The sequence below is a fragment of the Penicillium psychrofluorescens genome (genome assembly GCF_964197705.1).
Source record: "Penicillium psychrofluorescens genome assembly, chromosome: 2".
Lineage (NCBI taxonomy): Eukaryota > Fungi > Ascomycota > Eurotiomycetes > Eurotiales > Aspergillaceae > Penicillium > Penicillium psychrofluorescens.
In genome coordinates, this window is record NC_133440.1 from 1810854 (window position 1) to 1838467 (window position 27614).

General features: G+C 52.9%; 11 protein-coding genes across 11 annotated transcripts; 5 read left to right on the forward strand and 6 right to left on the reverse strand.

Annotated features, from left to right (window-relative positions):
• Positions 1-332: 332 nt before the first annotated feature.
• Positions 333-1576, forward strand: PFLUO_LOCUS2896 (uncharacterized protein; the record flags this gene model as incomplete). Its single annotated transcript, XM_073780083.1, has 2 exons — positions 333-440; positions 530-1576. 2 exons carry the CDS (start codon positions 333-335, stop codon positions 1574-1576), a joined length of 1155 nt encoding a protein of 384 aa, XP_073636974.1.
• A 266-nt stretch (positions 1577-1842) lies between these two features.
• PFLUO_LOCUS2897 (uncharacterized protein) lies at positions 1843-3123 on the reverse strand (the record flags this gene model as incomplete). The annotated part of the gene is made up of 1 exon (XM_073780084.1): positions 1843-3123. One exon carries the CDS (start codon positions 3121-3123, stop codon positions 1843-1845), a length of 1281 nt encoding a protein of 426 aa, XP_073636975.1.
• A 609-nt stretch (positions 3124-3732) lies between these two features.
• On the reverse strand, positions 3733-4541 carry PFLUO_LOCUS2898 (uncharacterized protein; the record flags this gene model as incomplete). The annotated part of the gene is made up of 4 exons (XM_073780085.1): positions 3733-3786; positions 3859-3965; positions 4029-4325; positions 4451-4541. The coding sequence occupies 4 exons, from the start codon at positions 4539-4541 to the stop codon at positions 3733-3735; spliced, it is 549 nt and encodes a 182-aa protein (XP_073636976.1).
• Positions 4542-4742: 201 nt separating this feature from the next.
• PFLUO_LOCUS2899 (uncharacterized protein) lies at positions 4743-6302 on the reverse strand (the record flags this gene model as incomplete). Its single annotated transcript, XM_073780086.1, has 1 exon — positions 4743-6302. One exon carries the CDS (start codon positions 6300-6302, stop codon positions 4743-4745), a length of 1560 nt encoding a protein of 519 aa, XP_073636977.1.
• A 763-nt stretch (positions 6303-7065) lies between these two features.
• Positions 7066-9568, forward strand: PFLUO_LOCUS2900 (SNF1-interacting protein; the record flags this gene model as incomplete). The annotated part of the gene is made up of 2 exons (XM_073780087.1): positions 7066-7449; positions 7505-9568. 2 exons carry the CDS (start codon positions 7066-7068, stop codon positions 9566-9568), a joined length of 2448 nt encoding a protein of 815 aa, XP_073636978.1.
• Positions 9569-10593: 1025 nt separating this feature from the next.
• On the forward strand, positions 10594-12423 carry PFLUO_LOCUS2901 (uncharacterized protein; the record flags this gene model as incomplete). Its single annotated transcript, XM_073780089.1, has 4 exons — positions 10594-10669; positions 10725-11090; positions 11145-11201; positions 11258-12423. The coding sequence occupies 4 exons, from the start codon at positions 10594-10596 to the stop codon at positions 12421-12423; spliced, it is 1665 nt and encodes a 554-aa protein (XP_073636979.1).
• Positions 12424-16313: 3890 nt separating this feature from the next.
• Positions 16314-17043, reverse strand: PFLUO_LOCUS2902 (uncharacterized protein; the record flags this gene model as incomplete). Its single annotated transcript, XM_073780090.1, has 3 exons — positions 16314-16344; positions 16401-16574; positions 16625-17043. 3 exons carry the CDS (start codon positions 17041-17043, stop codon positions 16314-16316), a joined length of 624 nt encoding a protein of 207 aa, XP_073636980.1.
• Positions 17044-17633: 590 nt separating this feature from the next.
• PFLUO_LOCUS2903 (sulfite reductase [NADPH] flavoprotein component) lies at positions 17634-20783 on the reverse strand (the record flags this gene model as incomplete). Its single annotated transcript, XM_073780091.1, has 1 exon — positions 17634-20783. One exon carries the CDS (start codon positions 20781-20783, stop codon positions 17634-17636), a length of 3150 nt encoding a protein of 1049 aa, XP_073636981.1.
• Positions 20784-21181: 398 nt separating this feature from the next.
• On the forward strand, positions 21182-22658 carry PFLUO_LOCUS2904 (uncharacterized protein; the record flags this gene model as incomplete). Its single annotated transcript, XM_073780092.1, has 4 exons — positions 21182-21514; positions 21567-21817; positions 21865-22472; positions 22525-22658. 4 exons carry the CDS (start codon positions 21182-21184, stop codon positions 22656-22658), a joined length of 1326 nt encoding a protein of 441 aa, XP_073636982.1.
• Positions 22659-23326: 668 nt separating this feature from the next.
• On the forward strand, positions 23327-24165 carry PFLUO_LOCUS2905 (mitochondrial; the record flags this gene model as incomplete). The annotated part of the gene is made up of 2 exons (XM_073780093.1): positions 23327-23350; positions 23497-24165. 2 exons carry the CDS (start codon positions 23327-23329, stop codon positions 24163-24165), a joined length of 693 nt encoding a protein of 230 aa, XP_073636983.1.
• A 1530-nt stretch (positions 24166-25695) lies between these two features.
• On the reverse strand, positions 25696-26550 carry PFLUO_LOCUS2906 (uncharacterized protein; the record flags this gene model as incomplete). Its single annotated transcript, XM_073780094.1, has 2 exons — positions 25696-26404; positions 26459-26550. 2 exons carry the CDS (start codon positions 26548-26550, stop codon positions 25696-25698), a joined length of 801 nt encoding a protein of 266 aa, XP_073636984.1.
• Between the last annotated feature and the right edge of the window lie 1064 nt (positions 26551-27614).

Consider the following 27614-nt stretch of genomic DNA (forward strand, 5'->3'; position numbering starts at 1 on the left):
GACATAGAAGAAGGCTCCGAGCGGAGATTCGTTTAGCCTTGTTTTGGTAGTCGTTTAGGCCGTCCATGTCGATCATCCACTTGTGGACTTCATCTTTTCGTGTCGTTTGTTTTTCTGTTTTCCTTTTCAATCAATGGGGGTTCAATCCATCTCAGGCATAGAATATACCTCCGAGTCGGTGGTCCTGTATAGTTACCTGGCAGTGTTGTGATGAATTCAAGTGATGCAAAGACCGATCCACTTTACTTCCCCGCAAAACCATCTTTTTTTGCGTCTTGCGTTTTTTGCCCTTCACAACCACCACAGCCACCACCCACACCACCCACACCACAATGCCGTCCCCCGACGATGAAGAGGACGACTACATGTCAATGGTAATCGAGGAGCCCGTACAGCAGAAAGAAACCTTTACTCAGCGGAAGCGGCGCGAACAACGCGAGGTGAGTTTTTGTTCCGCCCAATTGCCCGACAATTAGCCGACAACCATGCCCAAAAGACACTGGCTGATCATTCGCACAACCCTCGATAGTCCGAAGCCCGCGCCAAAGTCCCCTCCAAAGCCGAGCGCGCCGCGCAAGAAGCCGCCCGCCGCGAAGAAGCCCTAGCCACCAGCACGCTCGACCCCTCCAACAAGGGATTCCAGATGATGGCGAAGCTGGGGTTCAAGCCCGGCGAATCACTCGGCAAACGCGAGACAGCAGCTCCTGCATCCGAAGATAGCACACCGCTGGCCGAGGGCCGGCGCCCGGGCCTGGGTTTGGGCGCTGCTCGGTCGGAGCCGCTGAATCTCGTGTTCAAGGAGGATCGCGGCGGCATTGGGTTGGACAGCGAGAAGAAGCGTAAGATCCGGGAAGATGCAGCTGAGGCAGTGAAGAAAATCAAGCACGAGGAAGGTGATTATCGTGATCGTGTTCGGGAGGAGCGTGAGCTGCGCCGGACGGAGGCACAGGTGCGTGCTGCGCAGAAGGTGGCGGAGAGGCTGGATGGTGAGGCGGAAGGGGAGCCATTATCGTCAGCGTCACCAGCGGAGAGGGATAACGAAGACGGGCAAGACGACGTCGACAACGACGAGGACGACGGTGGGAATAAGCATCAAGCCAAGAATGACGCAAAGCCTCCTGATGAGCACGCCACACCGGAAGCATCGCACCGCAAGAATAAGAAACCAAGCGTCAAGCCGACTGCCAAGCTGAATGTACTCTATCGCGGTTTGGTACGAGAGCGAGAAGAGCGAGAACGCGATCTCCACGCCCGCCACGCCCTCCAAACCTCGCTGCCCTCCTCCTTCTTCCCCAACCCGCACCTCCCCACATACGACGACGACACTCTCGAACGAGATGACCGGAAAGCCCTGGGCCTCCGGCTCGATCCGCATACCGCTACATTTGAGCAGGAACTCGAGGAGGAGGACCCGGAGCTGGACGCCTTTAATGCCTTGGACCCTGCGGAGAAGCTGCAGAAACTGGTTGTCTTCCTCCGTGAGACATATCGGTATTGCTTCTGGTGTAAGTATCGCTACGAGACGGACGAGGAGTTGGAGGGCTGTCCTGGCCTTACGGAGGAGGATCATGATTGAATGTAAGGCATATTCTGAAAGACATGCGGATGATGCCCTGCCATGTTTTTGACACCATCCGGGGATAAACATAATGTACACGGTCGTTCCTTGGTATCATCAAAAGAAAACAAATAAAGACATAACTGACACTTTCGCCATAGACCTGGAGTCCCCATCCTATTCCGCTCCCGCACATGAGAACTGGACCACAAAGACGCCGCAAGTCCCATTACGTTCCATCCTACCATTCCCTGGGTTTGTTGGCATGACCGAAACAGGACGAATCAACGCAGGCTACCCATCATCTCCTGCAAGGATCTCCTTGGGCACTTTTGCAACGTCTTGAAACAACCCTCGCAGACGCGTAGATCGCAGAAGACACAGCGATGCCGGATCTCAGTGTCTCGCTTTTGGCACAACATGCAGGGCACGGGATGCCACACGTTCTTGGACACGGGCATGTTGCGGTGCTCCTGGAAGCATAAGAAATGCACTGGTTTCAACGATGCCGGCGGGATCTCCGCTTCTGCGGGCGGCGTGTCAAGCACTGGGCCCAGTTCGTCGCTCGATGTTCTGTCGAATGGGTCGCCCATGCCCACTGCCGCGGGGGAGAGATCGAAGTCTTCTAGTGCTGTAATGGAGCCGCTGCACAGTAGCCCCGAGGAAGTGGATTTCGCGGGCTGCGACTGTGTTGGAGGTTGCGGCTGTGGGAGCGGCTTTGGCTGCGGTTGTGCTTGAGATTGCGGCTGGGGGAGTGGCTTTGGCTGCGGTTGTGCTTGAGATTGCGGCTGGGGAAGTGGCTTTGGCTGCGGTTGTGCTTGAGGTTGTGGTTGCGGGAGTGGCTTTGGCTGCGGTTGTGCTTGAGGTTGCGGCTTCGGCAGTGGACTTGACTTTGGCGACGCGTATGTTGGTAGTTGTGGTTGGGATTGCGATTGCGGTAGTGGTTTTGGCTGAGACGGCGAATCGAGCGCAAGTCGATCTGTAGATCGCCCAGGTCGCAAAGGGGCAGCGCGCGCCGACTGAACCGACTGCTCGCTCGCAGACGGGGAGAGGATCACCGACGGTGGCTGGAGCGGTGAAGAGGTGTCTAGCGTTAAACGATCTGTAGATCGCGCAGGACGTGCAGGCGGCGGACTAGCAGTAGCAGATTGTTCAATTGCGAACGCATTACCCGCCGCTGGCGCTTTGCGAGCGGGCGCATTAGCGGAGCGCAGACCGGTCGTAGGGGTCTTGGAAGGCGGGGCGGGCGGGCTCATGGATTTCTCCGGCAGTACCGGCGGCGACGGCGCGGCAGGCAGTGGCTGATCCCCTGGCGTCGGTGGCAGTTCCTTACTGGGTGGAGGAGGCGGGCGTGGTGGTGGCGGAGAGGGATAGACGGTTGCGGTGGGTGGTGGAGGAATGGCCGGCAAGTCGTTCTCGTAGAGATCGGAAAACTTCTTGCTGTGCATGCTATGCATGCTGTGCAGGGTGAATTGGGACTTGGGAGCCGTGGAGCCGACTTTCATGGCGGACAAGGACGGCATGCGCAGCCCACGAGGCCGTTTGTCCGCGTCGAAGATGGCCATGGTTGTTGATCGGTGGAGTAAAAACGGGTGCGCCGCAGATTTGGAGTGTTATTAGACTGGGCGACCAATGTAGATTAGTAGTTAGGTGGCTATCGTCCCCGATCGGAGTGAACGAGTGAATGGGGGAGAAGGAAGAGAGAAAGAGTGTGTGGGAAGAAGAAGAGGGCCAAGAGGGTCGGTCGGTGTTTAATTGCAGGAATACAGCATCCCCGACAATCTGCGTTCAGCAATGAGATCATCGCGCGTGGAATGCACAGCCATTGCCACACTATTTATATAACACGCATCTTGATCTATTCTTCCCTACTGTCCTTCCTCCTGCCCGGCAGGATGATCGTGGCCATTTTTTTTGTCAGTCCGGTCGGCTCGGTCAATCTAAAACCTGAAACCACAGCCGTTGGGCCTGCTCCACATCGCGGTCGGGCCAGATTCGATTGATTAGTTTTCCAATCGGGAGCCGGCGCATCCGCACACCGTGTGATTGAAGATCACTTACCCAATAGTCGAATTTAGTCGGTGATAGTAGACGCAGAATACACAGTAGATAGAGAAGTAAGTATGTTCATTGGATCATCCGCCTGCTAAGCATATACAGAACTAGCGAATGAACTACCGGGTCTCCGGTTGAGCCACCGGGATATACGATCTCCGCTCGCGCGCAGCCTGACAGTTAGAACCGTTAGAGGTCAATCAATGCAAAAATAGAAAAGAGAGAGAGAGAGAGGAAAGACCAACCTCGAGCCACTTCTCAACCCACGGCCTCAACGCCGCCCACGCAACCAGCGACGCCGTCGCAATTATGAAAATAAACACCACCGCCTCATCCTTATGCGAATCGCGCTCTAGTCAAGTAAATCCCCGTTAACGTCCACACTATCGTTTCCTGCTGTGAAACGTTCACTTACGGAAACACGTGGTAAAGACATCCTCTTCCTTGGCACCCTTGCAGGTTGGCAGTTCGTAGTCCAGACAGAACTTGCGGTTGCAGTCATTGCAGGTCAGAGGCCGGTACTTGGCTGCGGCGCGCTTCTCGTACTCGCTTACGCCGTCGTCCATGTGTTCGGATTCCGTGCCTGCGCTGAGACGCCGGTATTTGAGGAGTACGTTGTCGAGGGGCGAGGAGCTGCTGGTGGATTTGGCGGGATCGAGGGGGATGATGGTGCTGTTGGAGAAGCAGGTGCATTTGCAGAAGGAGGTTGGGGCTATTCAATGTGATGGTTAGTATCTTTTCTTGTAGCGTGATCGCGGTGGATGTGTTTTGTTTCTTCGAGGATCGGGCTCGTGCTGCTCTCTTTCTGTCTCTTTCTCGTGATCGGGTGTTACTCACAGCCGGCAAGACTCAACGATATAAGGCTGAGAAAGAACAGCAGGAGCAGCAGCAGCCGACTGCTGCCCTGTAATGACGTGGCGCGATCCATCTTGCAACAGGGGCTGATGGATGGTTGGTGAAGAGCCTCGCGACCATTGACCTGTTATCGGCGTTATCGGGTCAGGTGACCATCTAATTAGGAGCCCTAGCTGAGAACCAAGAATAAGCACCAGTGATTGATAAAATATAGCCAGGAAGTAGTATAGGTGGTAGAAGCTACAGAATATGTACATGCACAAATCGCTCAGCATCAGGACTTGCCCTTCAGTCCCTTCTTCCGGTTGTCCCTCTGCCGCTGCTCTTTGCCAGCATCGCGCCGACGTTTCTTCCACGCCCGGTTATTCTCACCGCGGTGCTCCCAGAACCATTTCACGAACTCGGTGTCCTCTTGCGGAGCCTCAAAATTCCGGGTCTTGGCGACGGGGGTATTGTTGACATCGTCCTCGTCCTCGTCTTCCATCTCATCAAAATCGTTCCACTTCATCCGTCGACTAAGCATCGCCGTGTCTGGCGTTGGCGCCGCACTCCGTAAGCCGCGTTCTTGGAGATCCATCTTGGTGAATGGAGTCTGGGGCTCGGGGATTCGTGGCTCTTCCTCTTCAGACTCGATATCATCATTCCCAAAGAAGCTAAAGCCGGCGTTGGCATCTGGAGCAGCTGGTACATCAGCTGCAACCGGACCGGGCCGTTTGAATAGAGCTTCGAGTGGATGAACTTCCTTGGCAGAAGTAACCACCTCATGTGTGGGTTCATCGGAGCCTCCCTCCTGGGCTGATTCTTGAGCAGTCTCCGGAGCGCCGGCTACCTCCTGTTGGGAAGACACAGCAGGCTTCGCACTTTTCTCCGCTGCAGATGACGCCGAAGACGCATTGGACGAGCTGGGCGTATCATCTTCGCTTTCCGAGTCAGCGCTCTCATCCGATGAGCCACTGGAGGAGGTCCAGTCTTCAGACGATGATGCGTCAGATGGCTCCGCCGTAGCGCGGGTCTTCTTTTTGCTCTTGGTTGAGCCAGCGTTCCGTTTCTCTTTAGCACCTGCAACCTTCCCCGGGTGATAATTGGCCTTCCTGATCTTTTCGTTGGCGGGCTCTTTCACCTCCCCCAACGCATCCACCCAGCCCTTTCCCTCCTCAAATGTAGCAGTAGGTGCTGCACTCTCCTTTGCATCTCGCAAGAAACTCGGCTGTGTGACAGTCTTGGCAAACTCATGGACAACCGATCCCTGCGACGAATGCTTCTTTTTCTTGGCCTTCTTGTCGTCTGCCGCATCATCGGCAGATCGATTTGGTGGGATGTTCGTGCGGAATAGACATTCTGACTTTTCAGTGTACTTGGACTTGGCCTGCGTCTTGTCCTTCTTGTCTTTACTGCTTTTTTTCTTCTCCTTGTCTTTCTCCGTCTTCCGTCGTTCACTCTTCGCAGTGCTTGATTCCGTCCAGCCTCGCTTCACCTTGCGGTCTGCGGGAAGCTCAAGACCATCCAATACGCCATCCTCGGACTTGCGCTTCTTGGATTTCTTTTTCGTGTCCTTTTCCGCCCCGGCCTCTTCTTCGAGTCGCTGTCTTTTTTGCGGCCGAGCGGTCTCCACCTTGAACTTTTTGCCCTTCAGAATCGAGCCATTGAACTTCTTCTTAATCTTCTCCGCCTCCATAGCTGGCAGTGTGACGTAGCCGTAGCTGTTCTCGAGAAACGTGGGGATGGAATGGAAGGAGATATCTGTCGCCGACTGGCGGATGGAGGCAGGCAGCACCGACGGCAGAATCTCCGGGGTGAGAGGGGTGATATGAAGCCGGGTGATTGCTTCTGTCATCGCCGGGGAAGTGTTGGCATGGTGTGTTTGGTTGGACAGAGACACGAGAGACACCAGACAACTTTTTTTAACCCAAACTGCCCCCTCTGACCGCCTTCCCTTTTCACCATCACCGTCACAGCCTCAGGAAGGACATTCTGAACATTCTTCCTGAAATTATGAAATGATGATTTCACGTATAAAGTATGTATCGGCTGGGTGTTGATCGACACACTAGTCAAGACGGGGATCCCTCAGATCATATGAAAGATGAAGTAAGTAATCCGGCAACTGATGTAATCAGAGCGATCACCTGTTTCTGGCACACGACGCTCTTTCTGTCTTTCTTTCTTCCTTTGCTCTACTTCACTTTTTAGTCTAGGCCCTTGGGGATCTTTGTGTCTATCGCGGCTTCGCGCATCCCTTTATTATCCCGCCCACATCCGTGCTCATCTATCTGACTTGCGCCATCGCATCGCCCGTCTTCTCCGTCTTTGCTCACCGATTCCCACTTCCCCCCCGCTCCCCCCCAGCTTCGCTCTCCACGCCGTCCTCATGTTTCAACCTCCGCGTTAATACACTCGCTTCTCCCTTTCCACCCATCTTGTTTGGTCTTTCCCCTTCTCTCTCCCCCGTTGGTGGTCTCGACTCCACCTTTCACCCTCCCCTTGTGGGGGTTCCCGCCTTCGCTGTCAGCATCGGACCCAACGCCGTGTTGACACGGTGATCCCACTACTCTCCCCACTCTCACTTCTCGGCTACAACTCCCTCATCTCTCCTCATCATGGGTAACTCACAGACCAAGGAGGCGCGTTCCGCCGCTCCGCTGCGTCGCCGCAGCCATCAATGGTCTCCTGCAGGCACTTCCGGTGGCTCCGAGCGCTCGCCATATCAACATGGTGGCCGTTCCAGAGGCAGCGGACCAGACCTCTCCATTCTCGGAATCGGCTCCAGTCACACCCGTGACCGAGATGTCGCAGCCCTGGAGCATCGACGAGAGACAAAACAGGAGCGAGAGGCACGACACCTGGAGAGGGAACGCACGGCCCGTATCAAGGAACGGGAACGCAGCATGAAGGAAGAGCATGTGGACGGAGGCTACTTGGTGACACAAGGAGTGTACGTAGGGACGGAGGACTTCGGCAAAGCGGTCGTGCGGCAATTGATGGTAGGTTGCCGTGATACCTCTCGGTGCAAGTGCATGCTGACAGCGGATGGTTCAGATTGAACGCCGCATGGCCCCATTCTGGAGAGGCTTGAACGATTTTTCCGACTCGTGGGCGGAACATCAGCTCATGGCAGCGGCACGGGGAATGCCCATCCCCCCACCGGATGAGATCCCCCCCGAGCTGGAATACAAGCTGCCCAAGCCCGTTGAAACCAAACAGCCAGCGGACCCAGCCAACATCCAGCACTTGACGGTGCCCATTACGGCACGTTCTCAGTCCTACAACTCTGACGTCTCACAAAGTTCCACCCACGTTCAGACCCCGGTCGCGTCCGGCACATCCACTTCGCCTCTCTTCCGAACGAGGGCAAAGACCCTGGCGGCGCTGACCGGTTCCTCTCGGCACAGCTCGCAGACAGACCTGACTCCGCGAGAGCTGCAGCTGCCAAAGGACCCGTTTGTCAACGGACAGCCGATCGAGGTGTATCTGTACAAAGATGCGAGCGAATGCCCCATCTGCTTCCTTTACTATCCACCATACTTGAACCGTACCCGATGCTGTGATCAGCCCATCTGCTCCGAATGCTTCGTTCAAATCAAGCGTCCAGATCCCCACCCTCCAGAGCACGCAGACCCCAATGCTCCCCCTCCCGCCGCGGGTGAAGAACAGCCCGAGTCCGTCGAAGGTCAACTAGTTTCCGAACCCTCGGCATGTCCCTTCTGCGTTCAACCTGAGTTTGGAGTGACCTATGCGCCCCCTCCGTTCCGCCGCGGCTTGACCTATGCCGCAGATCCCAACATACGCTTTTCTCCCCTCATCACTTCGCCAGTGTCATCAACTTCATCATTATCATCTGCAAATATCGTTGCTCCCATTCCGGGCCGCCGACGCGCTACCTCATTGTCCGTTACTGACCCGTCTGTGGTCACGACCGACAGGGTCCGGCCGGATTGGGCCCAGAAGCTGGCAAGTGCCCGAGCCCATGCGGCCCGTCGGTCTGCAGCTGCAACCGCTCTGCACACCGCGGCGTATCTAATGAACTCGAACGGTTCTGGAGGAGACTCCCGTGGGTTCAGTTTGGCACGCCGAGGAATGCGAAGAGCAACAGCAGACGATTCAATCGGTGGGCGAAACGGCTCACCAGCGCTTAATGCATTGGCTTTTTTAACCGAGCGAGCGGAGCGGACAGCTCCGCGCGCGGGAGCTGGACCTCTTGAATCGGACACTGGCGAAGAAGAATCCGGAAATTTGGCACCGCCGCGGGCCAGCTCCAGACGTACCCGCATCGATGATTTGGAGGAGATGATGATGATGGAAGCTATTCGGCTGAGCTTGGCCAGCGAGGAGGAGCGCCGGAAAAGGGAAGAGAAGGACATAAGGAAAGAGGCCAAGCGGAGGGAGAAGGAAGCCAAAAAGGCGGACAAGGTGGCACGCAAGACTGGTCTGTATAGTCAAAATGCCAGCACTTCGGCATTGGATATCCCGGAGATGGGGTCAGGAAAGGTGGCCAGCAGCACCTCTTCAATTGATCGTGGCGACGCCACCGCAGCGGGTAAGGGCAAGGCAGTCGATCGAGTGCCTCCAGCCGCAGAGGACCCGAATCAGTCTGCTCCCGCGAACGGTGCCAGTCCAGCAGAGCCGAGCTCTACATCCCAGGCCACCGAGCAGTCCGCAGCTCCTGAGGGGCTACGGCCTTCCCATCTTCGACATGTATCGACATCCTCCTCCATCTCTTCTGTAATGGAAACGACCCCAGAGGATCGCACTGGATGCCCTTCCTCTGCTGACGGAAGCGGCAACCCCTCCCTCGAGCCCATGTTCAACTTCCGAAGCCTGGCCGCTATCATTGGCGACGAAGAGAAAAACGACGAATCTGTGGAGCACGTCGAGGACACTTCTCCGAAGCCGCAAGCCGATGGGTCTTCCTCCAGCGCAGCGCCCTCGGTTCACCAACCCCCAGCGGAGCCGGCAGAGACAGTCAAGTCGGAGCCGGCGGCAGCTGTCGTTGAACCTCTAGTCGATGTGCCAGGTGCCCAAGTCATGTTGCCCAAAGAGCTGGAGACTCGTTCCGTTGAAATCACCAACGCTCCGCAGAATCCGGAGGCGCCCTCTTGTTGATATTTCTATTGGCTTGGTTACTTTTTTTTCTTTTTTTCTGTTAGGTACTATTGGATGATCGGGACCGCATGATCATGGATTAGCCGGCGCAGCAGGACATTCTTTGGTCGGCACAGGTTTTACAATGATTTATCTTTCTTTCATTGTCATTTTCTCATGGCGGGCCAGTCTGCCGGGCATGCTCTTTCCTTGTGTTTTGATTTGACCGTGATAGACCCAATTGCATGCTTGTTTTCGCTTCATTCATTGGTGTGTAGACGATCCTCACAACATGCCTCTTTTGGGAGTGATTGGCGGGGCCCTAGCGCACCGTGATTGGGCGATAGCGGATTAAGATCGCGACGGTGTGTAAACGAGTGGATAGGGGACATCTATAGAACTATAAGACACGAAGCCCGACGATATCAACTCAAGGGAGGATTTCTGAAAGATATTTCCAATAGAGACCTTGTCTGGAAAACTGCGCGGCATAGTATAGATGATAGATAGGGTCGCATAGCCAACACTTGGACCGCGCTCAGACCGGTTCGCCACCATCAGATTTTTTTTTCCTCACGGGGAGACGGCCTGCCGCACTCCCCCGCGGTGCAATCCATCTCCAGGTGGTAGGGAATGAAAAATAGCCAAGAATTAGAATCCAGTGAAAATAGCAGTTGGTCATGTGTGTTTTTCTTATCGGCAACGCTGGACACCTTTTCCTGTTTTGCCTAGCGGCCTCCACTTTCCGCCGACAGAACGAGGTGAACTAAATTTCCGTCTGCTTCTCCTCTTTTCTTCCTCCCCTCCTCCCTCCTCTACCACCTTCCCTCGTTCCCACCGCTACTTCCCACTATTAAACACAGCCAACCCTGCTACTTTCAATCGCGTTTCTGGCTTTCGGTCAGATTGATTCTTGATCTCACAGCGCATTGCATAGCAGAGACTTTCGTTCGCCACAAGAACAGGAATATAAGAAAGAATAAACAAACCAATCGACACCGTTGCTGGGAGGGCCTGCCGTAAGAATCTTGGACGGTTTCAAGAAGATGGTATTAACCCAACAGGAAAGATCACTCGCTTTCTCCGACGACAGTTTTCCCACCGGGCAACTTTTCCTCCTGGGTAAGTTTTAGCCTCCCGCTTTCACCTATCGCGCCACTAACTCACGACACGACAGCAATATGCCGCGTTGCAGAGCCCATAGCCTTGACCTCCATCTTCCCCTACTCATGGGTGATGGTCAAGGACTTCCACATGGCCAGCGGCAATGACGCGTCCTTCTACGCTGGCATCTTGATCTCAGCATTCTCCCTCGCAGAGGCCCTCACCGGCATGTTCTGGGGTAGTTTGTCGGACCGTCTTGGCCGTAAGCCTATTCTTCTATCTGGCTGCTTTGGTACTATGCTCTCCCTCCTCCTTGTGGGCTTTGCAAGAAATTTCTGGGTCGCTCTCGCAGGTCGTGCGCTGGGTGGTGCCCTGAATGGGAATATTGGGGTTATTCAGACTATGGTTGCCGAGCTGGTGAAGCGGCCTGAGCATGAGCGTAAGTCTTACTCTTTTTTTACGACATGAATATTGCTGATCCGCCTATGAACAGCCCGAGCATACGCGGTTATGCCTTTCGTCTGGTCGATTGGGACTATCCTCGGACCAGGTGAGTAACACTTGCTCTGCATATCGAGTCTACAACTGCTGACAGCCTACCTAAAGCAATTGGAGGTCTTTTGGCAAAACCCTCTGAAGGTTTTCCCTCTCTTTTTCCTGCCGATGGATTGTTTGGCAAATTTCCTTACCTCTTGCCGAACCTTGTGTGTTCTGTTTTGCTTTTGCTGAGCATTATTGGCAGTTGGTTTTTCCTGCAGGAGACTCATCCAGACATGCAACCTGGTTGTTCCAGTGCACATGTCGACCACCCGTCGGTCGAGCAGCCCCTTCTGGCAATCTCTGGTTCAACCGCTCATGCCGAAGTCGACCTTCGAGCTGAGTCTTACGGCACCTTCAACCAGGTTGACGTCCACCAAGAGGAACATTGGGATGTGAGAACTGATAGCTCCTCGCCCACCGGCAAACCTGAAAAGCCCAAAGCTTTTTCATGGAAAATCGTCATGCTCGTGTTGGCGCTGGCCATTTACTCCTATCATTCCATGACCTATGACCATCTCTTTCCTATCTTCTTGCAGGACAAGAAGTTCGCCCTTACTGGTGGTTTAAATGGTTCTTTATTCGACATTCCCGGCGGTGTGGGCCTTTCAACTCGTACTGTCGGCCTGATCATGTCTGCCAACGGTGTCATTGCGCTTGTCATCCAGGGCGTGGTCTTCCCTGCCATGGCCCATTACCTGGGTATTTGGCGGCTTTTCATTCTAGTAACGGTGCTCCATCCAATCGCATACTTCATGGTCCCGTTCCTAGTATTACTACCCCAGCACCTCGTCTTCGTTGGGATCTACACCTGTCTCATCGTCCGCAACATCCTCTCGATCATCGCTTACCCAGTCCTCCTGATCCTCATCAAGCAGGCCACCCCTGCCGACTCCGTCATGGGCAGGATCAATGGCCTCGCTGCCTCCGCTGGTGCAGCGTCCCGTACTCTCGCGCCCCCCGTTGCGGGATGGCTGTATAGCACTGGCGCGGGGATTGGCTGCACTGCTATCGCTTGGTGGGGCAGTACTATTGTTGCTTTTGCGGGTGTGTTCCAGCTCTGGTTCATTCAGCGCAATAAATACGCCTCCGCCACGGTGAGCCCGGTAGTATCCTGCCATTATGCTCCTATTCCTGATGAGCCGCTGAAAGAAGACGTTCAAATTCTCGTTACTGAGGTGGATGATGTTGACGCTGAAACGACTGCTGAACCGCCTATGTCTGCGTGCCATTAAATTGGTCTACGCTCCTATTCTCAACGTGCAATCATGAACATCTCTGATGAGCCGTTGAAAGAGATCGTTAGTATTGTTGTTGCTGAGGTTGGTGACGATAATGATGATGATGGTGATGGTGAAACGACTGTTGAACCGTCTGTGTCTGCGTGCCATTAAATTGGTCAACGCTCTTATTTCCTGCGTGCGATCATGATTATTCCTGGAACTTTTGTTTTCTTCATCGACTTGCATGCTTTTTGTCTTCCTTTTGCTACACTTGGCGTGTTTTGAGCAATTACATTGCACGGAGTCATGGAGAAGTTGTTTTGGGGTTGCTTTTTGGGATGTGATTACTTTGTTTCTGAATTGTTCATGACCTCAGATAATGTTAATAATGAAAAGCTGTTCTACATTGAAATAACAAGTCTGCATCTAGACGACACGCGATATGAGCAATAAATCTCTCATCCTTTATCCGCTCTCAGTGCTTGAGAGGAAGAAAAAATTTGAAGAATTGTTTACTATTTTGAAAATCGTATCCAGATGACCCGCCCTGAAGCATGCCCCAGAGCTATCGTATCATCTTTCACGGCCAAGCAAGCAGGTCGATAATCAGGAGGTATCCAGAGGACTCTTTGGTCGTGATAAAATAGCCACTGTTTGTCCTTCACAAACATCTTCATGTTGGCCGGAGATGATGCCGATGCTGGATTAACGCCAGAAGACCGGATCTTCAACAAGCCACAATTGGTTCTCAGATATGAACCATCTTCAGAAAAATCTACTGTCCAGATATTCTCTCCAAATTTTTCAGATTGTTGCAGCGTGCCACTCTTGCTATCCCAGACCCGTACTGTCTTGTCGTCAGAACCAGACGCTATCAGTCGGCCATCTGGAGAGAATGCCACATCTCTGACCCAGTCTAGATCGGGGTTTACTTTTCGTAGCTGCATCCCTCTCGCGACATCCCACAATATGATTCCGAGATAAGGTGAACCAGATGCCAAGAGTCGCTCATCAGGAGAGAAGGCAATGCAAGTAACCAGTTCCGAATGACCCTTAAATGTCTGCCGCGGCATCTCCCTGGTGAGATCCCAAATTATGATTTTCTCGTCAGCGGACCCAGATGTCAGTTGTCCTGTTGGTGAGAAAATCACTTTTTCCACTCTATTTGAGTGTCCTTCTAGAGTCTGCTTGAGAATACCCGTGATAGGGTCCCAGAGTCGGACGGTCTTATCTTGCGAACCCGACGCCAGTAATTGACCATCCGAAGAGAATGAAACTGACTGAACACTACCAGAATGGCCTTCGAGAGTCTTCTTTAGCATGCCTGTATTATAGTCCCAAATAATAATCTTCCTATCCCTGGAGCAAGACGCTAGAATGTTGCCCATCGGGGAGAACTCTATCGAAAAGACTACGTCTCGATGGCCATTGTAAGCTGGCTGCGGGAGGCATGTACTAGGATCCCAAATCCGGATCGTACCATCAAAAGCGCCAGAGGCAAGAAGTCGGCTGTTAGGCGAAAAGGCCGCTGACCAAACTCTAAATGTATGGGCTTCGAAAGTCTGCTGTAAGGCGTTCGTGGTGAGGTCCCATACCTGAATTTTCTGGCTTGATGTTCCAATGGCCAGGAACTGACCATCACGGGATAACGTTAGACCAATGATATCATCTGAATTTGATTCAATCGTGTGTATTGGCGCCCATGTGGTAGTGTCCATGATTTCAATTGTATCGGGGCTCGAGAAAAACGCTAGACGTCGGCCATCTGGGGAAATTGCCGCCGAGGAGGCCCAGAAAGTGTCATTCTTGGAAATTGCCTCAAGAGCGCCTGTTTCAGGATCCCAAACAGTTAAACCCCCCCAAGAATTTACTAGTATTTTACCATTGGGGGAGAATGTTACTGGAACGGCCGTACGCGAACTGACTTCAATGGTTTGGATGAGTTTACCGGCAACAACCCCCCATAGTCGGATCTTTGTGTCTGTTGAAGCGGACGCTAGAAGTTGGCCGTCGAGAGAGAAAGCCACGTATCTAACCAATTGTGAGTGCTTAAGAATATGTAGTAGCGTACCTCTGGCAGGATCCCACAGCCTCGCTGTATTATCAAGAGCGCCAGATGCTAATACTCGGCCATTCGTAGAGAATGCCACTGTGTAGATCAGGTCTTGGTGGCCTTCAAGAGTCTGTAGTAATACTCCCGTAGTGAGATTCCAAAGCCGAATTGTCTTGTCTGACGAGGCAGATGCTAACAACTTGTTGTCGGGAGAGAATACTAGAGTCACAACATCACCCGAATGGCCTTCGAGAGTCTGTACACCTGCACCCCAGGTTTCATCGATATCTGGAAAGATGGATACCGCAGGAGGTACGTCTTTTTTGAATGTCTGCCGAATTGTTGACTTTCTTGGAGTGAATAGAAGCCCAGACCAGTAAACTTGCAGCGGCGCGATGTTCAATATACGATTGTTCTTAAGAACGAATTGATTTGCATCGCACAGGAATTCCGATATGTTAGGCTCCTTGCCCGTCTGTATCACTTGTTCAGAGTGTACACACCATTCGATGGCAACAAACATACCTGTATGGTTGACTGCAATAAATTGATGATCTCCACAACTTCTGCCCCAAGGCCTAGGATGTTCATGGCTTCCAACCAATGCAAAAAGTGATTTTTCAGAAATGGAAAAATATTAAGAAGAGCTGGATTTTCACTCTTTGCGAGATGGTACACCCAAAAGCGACAAGCGTATTGTAGTTCTGGGGAAATATAGTCATGGATCTTCTGCCGGTCAATATCCGCGTGTAAGGTTGCATCACTTGGTAGTTCGCAGATGTTTCGTTTCAGGTTCTGGCATACGGAAAGACACCATTTTGCCAAATTTTGATGCACCGCTTTCTCGTCTATCCATAACGGAGTATGCTTGCGTGTTTCCGGGTCCAGCAGGAAATCTCGAAAAGATAGATGGAAAGGCCGCACAGGCATTGTCCTATCTTGAGGAATGCGGATGACTGAGTGAAATGAATCCAGTCTTAGATCGATTGCTCTTTCAGAGGCACCAGTGAGTTTCGCAAGTGAGATGATTGAGAGCGGGGTCTCAAGCATCACTATCGTACCGACGATCTCTTGGAATTGTTGGACTAGTTGCTGTTTCCGCTTTTCACTTTGGTTTTTGAGCAGTCGATTCAGCACGGGAAGGTAGGTCCCATTTAGTTGGGATCCTTCACTTCGATGCTCGAGGATCTCCGTCAGAGTCTCCACAGGGTCCCATTGTCGATCCTGAAGCATACGGCATATGGTAGCGGCGAAGATAAACAGTGGAACTGACATCACAATTAAAGTCTGAAGATCTGTATCTCCAGGCCAGTCGACAGGCAACGACCTGTCGACCCTGATTCGTAAAAGTCGATGGTTCAAGAACAAAGCGATATCATGCTCTGTCACTTCTTCGGGAATCTCATGGAGAGCCAAATCCCGGTAATCATGACTCGTCATCTTTGAAAACCCAAGGTTGATAGGAGGGTCAAGCCTGCTTGTGAGAAATATCCGTAGGCGTATGCCGCTCGCCTCCTGCAAGCGCGGCAGTAATTGAAGTATGACCTGGATATCATCGTCGTGCTCACATTCATCCAAGGCATCAATCAATATCACTACGTTCTGAATATCAGATAAGCTTAGACTTGTGAATGGCTCAAGAAGTAGTTTTCCAAATTGTTCTCTCAATGACCTTGTCGCAATGTTGGGGTCAACCTGGATTGCCTTCTGGATGCTGGGAATCAAATGAGGAAGACGGATCACTAGTTGTCGAGCAAGCGTGGGAAAAAGCTTCGCTGCATTTCCTCGATCTCCTTCGCCTCTCTTAAAGAAGAAGCTTGCTCCAAGAGAGTTGGCTTCCTTGAGGGATTTAGCCACAGTGCGGGATATTGTCGACTTTCCTGTGCCCGCCATGCCTTTCAGCCAAAAGATACATCTGCCGTTCGGAGCCGTTGACGTCGCCCAGTCAGTAATCTGGCAAAGTAATTCAGTCCTGGTCCCCGAGAGGCATTCGTCTTCATGCTGGTCCATGTATGAACCAAACTCAGCCTCAGCTACAAGTGGCAACTGCTTCAAGTCTTCCTTTCGGTCAATACGATCACTCGTTCGTGCGATATCAGTGATGCGAGTGCTGAGACGATGTAAATAAATTGAGTTGTAAACAAAGAGAACAAAACTCACGTCTGATAAATCTGCAAGTCCAGATTCAATGACAATTTGCATCGCTCGAGGTCCTCCTTGGCTCTCTCCGCTTCAGTAGAAGTCAAGGGCCACTTCAAGGCCCGAAAAACCATTCTGCTCATGGCCTTCTTTCCATTTCCAGGATCTATTTTGCCTTTCAAGGCCTCCAAGACTGTGTGGCATTTTAAGAGCTCGTCACGTACCGTCTCGGACGTAGACAGCGTTGTGTCCTGGGTGCTCTGAAGAAGCTCGGACAGTTTCTCCAGCACCTTCAAGAGATCGCCAAGCTCTTGTTGCAAGGAGAGAATCTCTTTCTGGGCATCTTTCACCTGCTTAATGTAGCCCCCACAACTCTTCACAACACTCCCTGCCAGTTGGATGACCGCAATCACACTCGCTGCTGATGACACAATCTCCATCTTCGCAGTGAGAGGAAAGTCTCCAGTTCTTTTGCATGTATACTTAGCAGTATTTACCGTGGAGTAAGAGTGTGAAGGTATTATGGATAGACTGAGAAAGGAGGGGCAGATAGGTAGCTGAAGTTGTGTGTCGCTGGCATTCGCGCTGGCGCTAAGGAGACCAATCATGCACGTCGCGACACCCATAACTAGAGATTTTAGAATGAAACCAAAGCGCTGGGGGTCTAAAGGACGGGGATCTAGTCGAATAACCAAAACGGGCATTCCCGCGGTTATCAACAGCGAAGTGTCAAATTTATCTGAGAGGAAAAATGGAGATACAAATTTCTTTCCGTTCTATGGCTGACCCCTCGCCAGTTATGTGAAGAGTAATCTATAGGCCGGAATCTGAGCACTCTCGTGAAGTAGAGGCAGTATAAATTGAGAGTATCATTCAAAAATGCAATATTCTCCGAGTCTGTCTATAAGGCATCAATTGCGCTAGACCAAACAGGGAGGATCGAGAGGGGGTGCAAATGCGAACGTCGTCAGATCGTGAGAGAAAAGAAAAAAAAAAAAAAAAAAAGGAAACACAACCACATCCCAAACATCTAGTAAACTTCCAGAACATAGCGCTCCGCGTCCTTGAGCTTCTCGATCTCCTTGCGGGTCTCGACCTTCTTGCCATTATTCTTCGCTTCGGTGGCAATAGCCTCCTCCAGCACGGTCGTGACATCAGGAACGGGCCAGGTAGGACCACAGAGGTAGAAAGCGCCCTCCTCGCGCATATAAGCCTGGATAATCTCAGGCAGGGTCTGGCGCATGCGGTCCTGGATATAGATCTTCTCTGGCTGGTCGCGCGAGAAGGCACGACCGAGAAGAGTGATCACGCCGGCCTCCTGATAGGCCTCCCACTCCTCGCCGTAGCAGTACTCCTCGCGCTGGTGGCGCGAACCCATGTACAGCAAAACAGCGCCGATCTCCTTGCCCTGGGCCTTCTCGAGGGCGCGGTGCTGCACGAATGCGCGGAACGGCGCCAGGCCTGTACCCAGACCGGCCATGATCAGCGGCTGCGTCGACTTGGGGGGCAGCTTCATCACGCTCGACTTGACGCTGACTGTGATCGGGGTGCCAACTCGCAGTCGGCTTAGGTAGCGGGTGGCCATGCCGAAGCGATCGCGGCCGTTGGGGTCGACCCAGTTCACGGCGACGATCATCAGCGCCACCGTCGTTGGGGTTACCTTTTGGCAAGAGGCGATGGAGTACTCGCGGCGCTTCAGCGGGCCGATGATGCGGACGATGTCGTGGAATTCTGGGTGCGCAGATGGGTACTCCAGCAGGATGTCGGCAAAAGTCACAGTGTCGACTTCGGCGCGGCGCTTGAACTCCACGGCGCCGTCGGGGCCGCCCAGGGTTCGGAGGGAGGTCTTCTCCTTCTCGTCCGTGGCGAAGTCGGCGAGGGCCTCGTAGAATCGCTTGGGTGGGCGGCCGAAGATATCGACATTTTGGACGAGTGCTTGGTACACCGTCCGGTTCTCCAGCACGGTGGGGTCTTCGCGGCTTGGAACTTCGACGATGGCGTCGGGGTTTAACCCGTAGAAGGCGATGAAGTCGGTGATATCCTTGGGGTCGTTCTCGGGGTGGATACCGAGGGCCTCACCGATGTCATACGTCAGGCCAGAGTCGCCAAGGTCGAATTCGATGTGGAAGATGTTGCGATCATAGGTGGTGGGGGTGAGGCGACGGTTCTCTTTAACGTGCACAGTGAAAGTCTTCGTGGCCAGGTCAGGGCGGAGAGCGGTCTTGGTGCCGAAAGCCTCCTTGAACGCCAGACCACGAGCAGCAGTCTCCCAGTCTTTGAGAAGGGTCGACGGCTCGGTGTCGGCCTTGTCGAAGGGGGCGAAGCTGTTGATCGAGAGATCCTTCTGGAGCTCAAGGGTTTCATTGGCCTCCTCGGGCTCCTTCCAGGATTCAGGAATCTCGATCTGGCGCAGCATCGTGTCAAGATCCTTGATCACCTTCTCCAGGGCTTCGGCATTGCCGGCAATCGATGACAGCTTCTTGGTTCCCACATTCTCTTGGGAAGGCAGAGCAACACGAAAGAACGCAGCCTGCAAAACAAGGGCGTCAAGGGACTGATCTTCAGTAACCGAAGGGTCGACAACAAAGAGAGAGATGCCGCGGTGAGCCACGGTTTGCTTGAAGGCAGCAGGCAGCTTCTTCTCCAGATCTTCATCCTTGATACCCGGGGCACTGACAATGACCTTGGCGTTATCCTTGACAGAAGCGAGCACATCAACGTCCTTCAGCAGCTTGATGTCTCCAACATAAGAAACGTCCGCAGCTGTCACGGCATAAGGAGCATCCAGGATCTTAGCACTCTTCCGGATATCGATGCGGACAGCACCGCCCTGCACCAGGTTATCGTGTGTGTTGCTGGCGGTGACATTGCTCGCCGAGTCGGCGGCAAGAGCCTGGCTGAGGGTGCGAGTGGCATCCACGGAGACAGAGCTATCGACATCCCAGAAAGTGTATTCCTGGACGGTAGCGGGGTCCAACAACCGCAGAGGCGCACTCTGGTTTGTCTCAGTGTTGACCGGCAGGATCGGTTTGTCAAAGATACGCTGGAATGCAGCAGCGGCTGTGATCAGGTCCCAGCGCTGGGAGCGAGCATACTTGATTTCGACGCAGGCCGGAGCATGCTCACGGCCCGTGGCAAAGGTCAAAGCGGCAAGCACATCCTCGTAGAGGGCAGAGTGGGTTCCCTCCTCCTGGACAGCCTCCTCGTTGACCACTTGGCCAAGAATGCCGACGGTCTTGGTGGACTGAGGAAGAACGCGCAGGAACTCCTCCTCGACAAAGGGGCGATAGACACGGACATTGACGACTCCCACACGGACACCGTCCTTGGCCAACGACCGGGCGACCTGAGCAGTGAGAGCAGCCTCGACAGTGCCAAAGGCCACCAGAACGGAGACAGGCTCCGAGTGACCATGGTACTCGAAGGCACCATAGTCGGTTCCCAGTTCTCCATTCAGGGTCTTGAGCAAGTCCAAAACCTTGCCCTGGGCATCCAGGTGGCGATTACGAGAATCGTCCAGAGTCTTGCGGACAGCCTCGTATGTACGGTTCAGCCCATCCTGATCGAGAACATCGATGACCCGGGTAGTCTCACGGCCAACGCGGACACCGTCATAGATATGGATCGAAGGGAGGACAGAGGCAAGGAGCGTCGTGAACAGAGCCATGTGTTGAGACTCATGAGCCGAGCCGCTGGAGACCAGACCCATTCCGAGATCCTCGGCAAGCGAGAGAACAGAAGCATAGTCGGAGACCAAACCCTCCTCGCCGGCATAGTCGACAGCGGCGACGTGGGCAGCGACGGGGCTGGCGACTGAATAGAGCAGCGAGAGTTGCTCCAGCGCCGCGCGCATGTACGGAAGGGTAGCGGAGGAGGCAACGATGCCCTGCGGCACATGACGCTTCTTCAGATCAAAATCCTGCGAGAAGAGGTAGCCGAGAGCGATGTTGCCGGCGCCCTGGCGGGTCTCCATGGTCTTGACGACGGGAGACTCGCCATTTGCATTCGTCTCCCGACCCGAGGACCATTCACGAAGGGCGGCATCCAAGTCGAATGTTTCGGGCGAGTAGGAGAAGATCTTGTCGCTCAACAGGTACGCCACCTGCTGGATCAACGTCTGGGCTGTGGTATATGTCGGGCCAGACAAGGCCGACAGGGCCGGAGTGGTATGAGCGGCCATTGCGACTGTTTCTTGACTCGACACTGGAGTTTTCAGTATCGATCTCAGCAAAAAAAACACACAATCACAGAGAATGTGGAGAGGGAAAGAGGGGAGCCCGCATTCTCTTCGGCCGGTATAGAAGAAAAATGGCGAGGCTTGCCTCATCCGGCTAGCGCGAATCACGCAATCACGCAATTTCTTATCGATAAAGGCATGGGCGCCTGAGGCAGCAATCACGCCTTTTCGTGCCTGACTGTGTCTGCCTCAGGCATCTACCCCGGTCGCATGCTGCACGAGACAACCGACCGAGGCTCGGTCAAGTGAGGCGGGCGGAGAAGTGCAGATGTCAGATGTACATAATAAATATGAGAGCTACACAATCCATACCTCTACATCCACACACTCTCTAGTAAACAATGGCCACCAACTCCCCCAATCCCATTCCCTTCTCCGAGCCGCCCTACCTGCGCGGGCTGCCGTCGCCGTACATCACGCCCGCCCACCGGCAATTCCAGCAAGCATGCCGCAAATTCGCCTGGGAGAACCTAATCCAGCATGCGCTGGAGTGGGAGCGGGAGGGGACGGTTCCCGACCACGTCTTCGGCACATTCTGCAAGCATAACATGCTGCTGCCCAACATGCCTGCGCCCTTGCCCGTCGAGTGGTGCAAAAAGTTGGGGATCAATGATATCCTGGGTGTCAAGGTGGAGGATTGGGATTATATCTACACAGGCATCTATTGCGACGAGGTGGGTGAATTCCTTTGATGCTGGTGACTCCAGCTGAGATATGATTGTATAGATGGCCCGGTCCGGCCTCTCTGGTCCCGGTGGCTCGTTGAATGCTGGCTTTGCCTTTGGTATCCCGCCGATTGTCAAGTTTGGCAGCCCCCAGCTGCAGGATCGCTTCCTTCCCGATCTCCTGACTGGCAAGAAGCGCTCTTGTATTGCTATCACGGAACCGGAGGCTGGCAGTGATGTCGCCAACATCGTCACGACCGCGACTAAGAGTGCGGACGGCAAACACTACATTATCAATGGAACGAAGAAATGGTATGAACCCTCACTATCAAAGCGTGGTCTCGTTTAACTCTCATCAGGATCACCAACGGCATCTGGTCGGACTATGCCACCATGGCCGTCCGTACTGGCGGGAAAGGTCCCACCGGCCTCTCGGTGCTAGTGGTACCTCTGAAGAACCACCCGGGCGTCAACATGCGCCGACTCAAAGTCTCCGGGCAGGTCGCCGGGGGAACGACATACATCGAACTGGACGACGTCAAAGTCCCCGTCGAGAACTTGGTCGGAAAAGAAGGCGACGGCATGCGCATCATCATGACCAACTTCAACCACGAGCGTCTCGTCATCTCCGTCGGTGTCACTCGCTCGGCACGCGTGGCGCTGTCCGCTGCCTTTGCATACTGCCTCAAGCGCGAGGCCTTTGGCAAGACGCTCATGGACCAGCCTGTTGTTCGGCACCGACTGGCCAAGGCTGGTGCAGAGCTGGAGACGATGTGGGCGTGGGTCGAGCAGATTTTGTATCAGCTGTGCCATATGTCCAAGGAGGAGAGTGATCGCCAGCTTGGTGGGCTGACGGCGCTGGCGAAAGCCAAGTCCGCCATGGTGCTGAATGAGTGTGCTCAGTGTGCGGTGCTACTGTTTGGCGGCAATGGTTTCACGAAGACGGGCCAGGGTGAACTTGTTGAAGGTATGTTGTTTTTGATCGTTTGGCTTTCTTCTTTTGCTAATTTTCGCCACAGCTATTCTGCGCGATGTTCCTGGGGCACGGATTCCCGGTGGCTCGGAGGACGTTCTACTGGACCTGTCTGTCCGCCAATTGGTCAAAGTCTACCAGGCTCAGGAGAAGATGCTCTCCCAGAGCTCCAAGATTTGAGCTATTTCATTATAACCCTCTGAAATGTATTGATGAGAGATTTCGGCATAAGTATTGTATATAGCCCTCAAATAAAAGAACAGTAGAAATCCCGCCCTCTCCGCCCATCGAATTTCCTGCTTTAGACGCTGTACGCACATTCCCGAGTCAACCTCGTGGGGTTTACTTTAAAGCTCGGATTTTCGGACCGTATGTCCTTGGCAAGGATCGTGACCGCGGACCGTTCGGTGGGGCCGCGGCGAGATGGACTGTTCTTTTTCCGCCGAGCACGATTAAACCAATGCTTGCCGAGGCTTGACACAGCTGGCAATTGTATGTAAGTGGTCACCAGCAGAGAAATCCAACATCTTATGTCCACCGCACTTTACCTGCAATCATGTATCTTGCCATGTTACTCGATCTTCCCAGTACAGCACTCGTTTGCTTTGTTATTGAGTTAGTACTTAAAATATTTTGAATCTCTTATTTCCTGATCAACTGTTCATCCAACACGATGAGTGGCTTTCTTGGGACGTTATCGTTGTTCCAACACTTAGTTTAGGGTTTGTCTCGTCAGGTGGGTCCGTGGTGCATCATCCTTGTCTCGACCGCAACCTCTGCCAAGCTCACTACTCCCCACCTATATCACAAACAACAAAGTCCTCAACAACATCATGGCTAACGTCGCAATGATCGGCGCCACTGGGATGGTGGTAAGTCCAAACAGTCTCAGCTATCGCACACCCTCATACCCTCCCTCCCCGACCAGCAAGCAACCCCTCGCTTGATGTGCGCAACCACAATAACAAAGAAAAGACCTTCCCCAACACTGCTATCATGATACTCACCGATGCAACAGGGCGCCCACATCCTAAACAGCCTCATCGCCAACCCCGCTATCACCCGCATCGACACCATCTCCCGGCGCACCCCGCAAGCCGCCGCAGAAGCCCCCCAAGCCAAGCTCACCACGATCGTCACGAACGAGACCTCCACTTGGGCCAGCCAGCTCTCAGCGCTAACACCCACACCCAGCATCTTCATCTCAGCCTTCGCGACGACACGCGGCGCCGCCGGCGGCTTCGAGAACCAGTACAAGATTGAGCACGGGCTGAACATCGAAATGGCCAAGGCCGCGCACGAGGCCGGCTCGAAGGTGTTCGTGCTCATCTCCTCCAGCGGCGCGAGCAAGACCTCGTCCATCCCGTACTCCCGGATGAAGGGCGAGATCGAGGAGGATATCAAGGCGCTGGGCTTTGAGCATACCGTTATCCTGCGTCCCGGGTTGATTGCTGGCACTCGGGAGGAGAGTCGGCCGCTCGAGGCCGCGGCAAGGTTTGTTGCTGGTTGGGCGGGCAAGTTGCATTCTACTTTGAAGGATTCGTGGGCCCAGGAGGCCAATGTTATTGGACGTGCCGCTGTTAACGCTGGGCTCAAGGCCCTGGAGGGGGATGTGCCTGCTGGCAGTGAGAAGGTCTGGGTGCTGAGTGGGAGTGATATCATCAAGTTGGGTAATGAGTCGTCTTGAATTGTCCTAATTATTGTTTTTTGTTGCTTGTCTGGTCTGGTCTGGTCTGGTCTATAACTTAACTACGTCGTTTGGATGTTCTCCAGCCTCAACGTACAACACCTTGCACCACCCTCCCCCGGTAACTTGAGAAATTTGGTTTCACCAATTTTTGAGGAAAATGCCTTGCAGTTCGATATTCCCTTCCCCATTTCTAGTATGATAATACACATGCCTCAATGCTTCATCCCTTTTTCTGCTCTATTTACGAGAAACATGCGTCCCGTCCTCCTTCACCTCAATCCTCCGGTTCTTCTTCGGCTGGCCCGGACCACTCGGCGCAGGCTTATCCGCATTCTGCGCCGGTCCACCCTCCGTCGGCCCTCTCCACCCACTGACATCTTTATTGGCTGGACTCATGTCCAGCGGGTTCCCTGACTTGCCTTCGCTCTCGTGTTCCTCCCCCGTGGCCCGGAGCTCTGTCTCTGGCGCGGTTTTTGTTGGATCGTACGCTGCCGGATGCTGGGCGATCTCGCTGTCCGTTCCGGACTTGGTCACTTCCGAGCGCTCGGGATCCAACCTGCCGCGGTCTTCGGTGGAGGACGATGGATGATCGTGACTGTGTTTCTGTTGACGGGGTGTCGTTGTGCTTAGGGCACGTTGTGTCTTCGTTGTGAGGGGCAATGCATGCTGTCTTGTCAAAGCGTAGGTTTGTTGGCTGCTGGGGATGATTCTCTTCCACATGGCGATATGTGCGGTTGATTGGTTGGAGAGAGGAATATAGATGGATTCAAGAGGTGGATGTCTAATCGATGACAAGGATTATGCCGGGATGTGTGAATGTCTTGTTCAATGCGGATATAGCGGTTTGAATGGTATCTTCAAAGAGCGTCTGGTAAAACCAAGCTCCCCTCTTAATAATTACTAGTGACCCTGTTTCTGATGAATAAGATCTTGGACCTCACATCACTTTGACGTCATGATCCACGCTAACCGCATCTAGTAATCTATCTAGTGTGATGAGGTACCAAAGCCAACTGTCGTATATTCCACACGAGTCGGATTGAATAAAGGTGACTGAAGCTGATCATACGTCCGTTGCTTTTTCAGACACCAAGAGCAATCCGGCAATGGCAGAAATAATGCTCTCTTGCGGTGATGAGGTAGCTTTTTTGGGTTGCTCTTGTCTGTTTTTTCCGCTGTTATAGAGACCGACTAACAAATACACGGGAAAACTAGAGTTCGTAGCGGTATCGGAACCCAGGGAGGAAAGGGTGGTCTTGGGGCTTGTCGCATACTACTTGGTTGCAGTTTGGTTATTGAGTTGATAGGCAGAGCTAGCAACACTGAAAAATCTCGGGATAACTTGGACTCTGGCGGGCGGACAGCAAATGCGAGAAAGCGTATTGGCGAGAGGCGATATACTTTAAATGTTCGGCGCGTAGTTGTCAGATGTTTTAAATTTACATTCTGACCGTATCAAAGGGTTTCAGTAAAAGCCAATTGTCTAACTATCAGAACGACGAACTCTAACCTTAATTAAGATCACTCTCACCAGCAGCACGAAAATGCCCTATAGTATACATGCTGTCCCGTATCTCTCGAACCATCCCCCCGCAGCGTCGCCGCCTCCTCATACATGTCGATGGCCAAGACATCCATGCGATTATCATAGTGCGCAAGTCTCCTTCCCATCGGCTCGGCAAGGGCCAAATACTGCTTTTTGAAAAGAGCCTTCCGAGAGTCATCCCTGCCGTTATCATCGAGTCTCTGATGCAGGCTAATCTGCGCCCGACGCAGGATCGAATAGAGCTGCTCGAGATTCGGGATCTCGCTCTCATACGCTTCTAAGATACCAACGACACACCGGAGCGTAGACATCGACATGTTATCAAATAGTTTCAGCGATGCCATGCCGTTGATGGTGCTATACTGCAGGAAATGGCGATTCAGAGATCCCAGCACCCCATACGAGTTGCCAAAACCTGCTCCTCGAGACAGGGCTTGCAGCCAGTCGTAGTGCGAGGGGCCCTCGGTGTCTTTCACTTTGTACAGACCCAGCCAAATAGCCTTCCATAGCTGGATGATACGGATTTCCAGCTCTTCGCGCGAGAGAGGCGGTGCTGACGAAATCGTGTTAGAGCTGTATTCGGGCGGATTGTCCAGATCGTCAGTTGTCCCCAGAAGCAGCCTATTGCCCTGAGAAAGATCTAGCGGACGGATTGAGAGGAAAGCTTTCTCTGTACCACGGGCACTTGCACTAGAAGACCATTGAGTGAGCTGTGTTCTGTTGTTTCAAATGGATGGACCATACTCTCTCCAAGGACTCGACGGCTTCGATGGGGAGGATAGGTGAAAGAACTCGAGGATCTTGCGCACAATCCTGCGTCCTTGTCGGGCCTTCATTACGATATTTGGAGATAAAAGAGCTTCCCAAATAATGATGTTGTATGAATGGATTGGATGGTGTAAATCATGTAATTTAAGAGAACCGTTTTCACGTCCAAGAATTGGTCAATGGCACAGCATTTCTGGTGGAACCTTTGCTATTTTATGTTCCTGATAGCCATATTTCGGCTGATGTACTGACATGATGTTGTAACAATGGCGTCTATCCTTTCTTGAGAGCAGGAACCATGATCCGAGAAACAGCATTATCACAAGGCATGACTTCAGGGCATCATGAGGAATACTGGCGTCAAGGTTTCCAGAATAATAGTTCTCAAATACATGAAGTAAGGTTTGTCGAATGGGCCTTTTCAACTTGAGATGTGCGTATTATGGGACACATTCATCAGTATTTGGACATCTGTGTAGAAGGCACGGCACTGCTGTAATGGTGATGGTACTTATTAGGAGACAGATAAAAGCTTTTGGAGGCGTATCTCTCTGCAATCTTGATTTTCAGGGGTATATCAAAGAAAATGAAACATACACGACGATCAGTGACTTTAAGACTATGATAGCCGCCAGAAAGATGGAAAACACGATAAGTGGTAAACAAGGGATACTTGGCGAAAGATTTCTAGGCAGCTATGCTTGGCGCTTTTGGTTATTGTAGTTTGCCATCAAAATCGACGAGAAAGTAGAAACGCTAATTATCTCTGATGAGACCTCCTATTAAACGAGCAATCTCCGAATCTGTATATGCGTTGCAATGTGGTCTGGCTGTGAGGCTTAGGCGCAAAGCGTTTACGATTAACTAATAGGCCTTGATAATATAATGCCTAGGTACATTCATTCAAGCCCAATGGAAAAAGTACGAGCTAATCCTTTCTTAAAACAAGGTTCATCGGGCTGGGTAGAAGCCGAGTCCGATCGATGACTTCATGATCCTTCCGGGGCCGTCCGCGATCTAGCGGATCATGGATTGTCCCCCAAACCAAAGAATGTGAATTGCATAAAATGCGACCCAGTTATTGGACGTCCTTTTGCAATTGTCCCGATCATTGGCTTATCGGCTGGTCGTT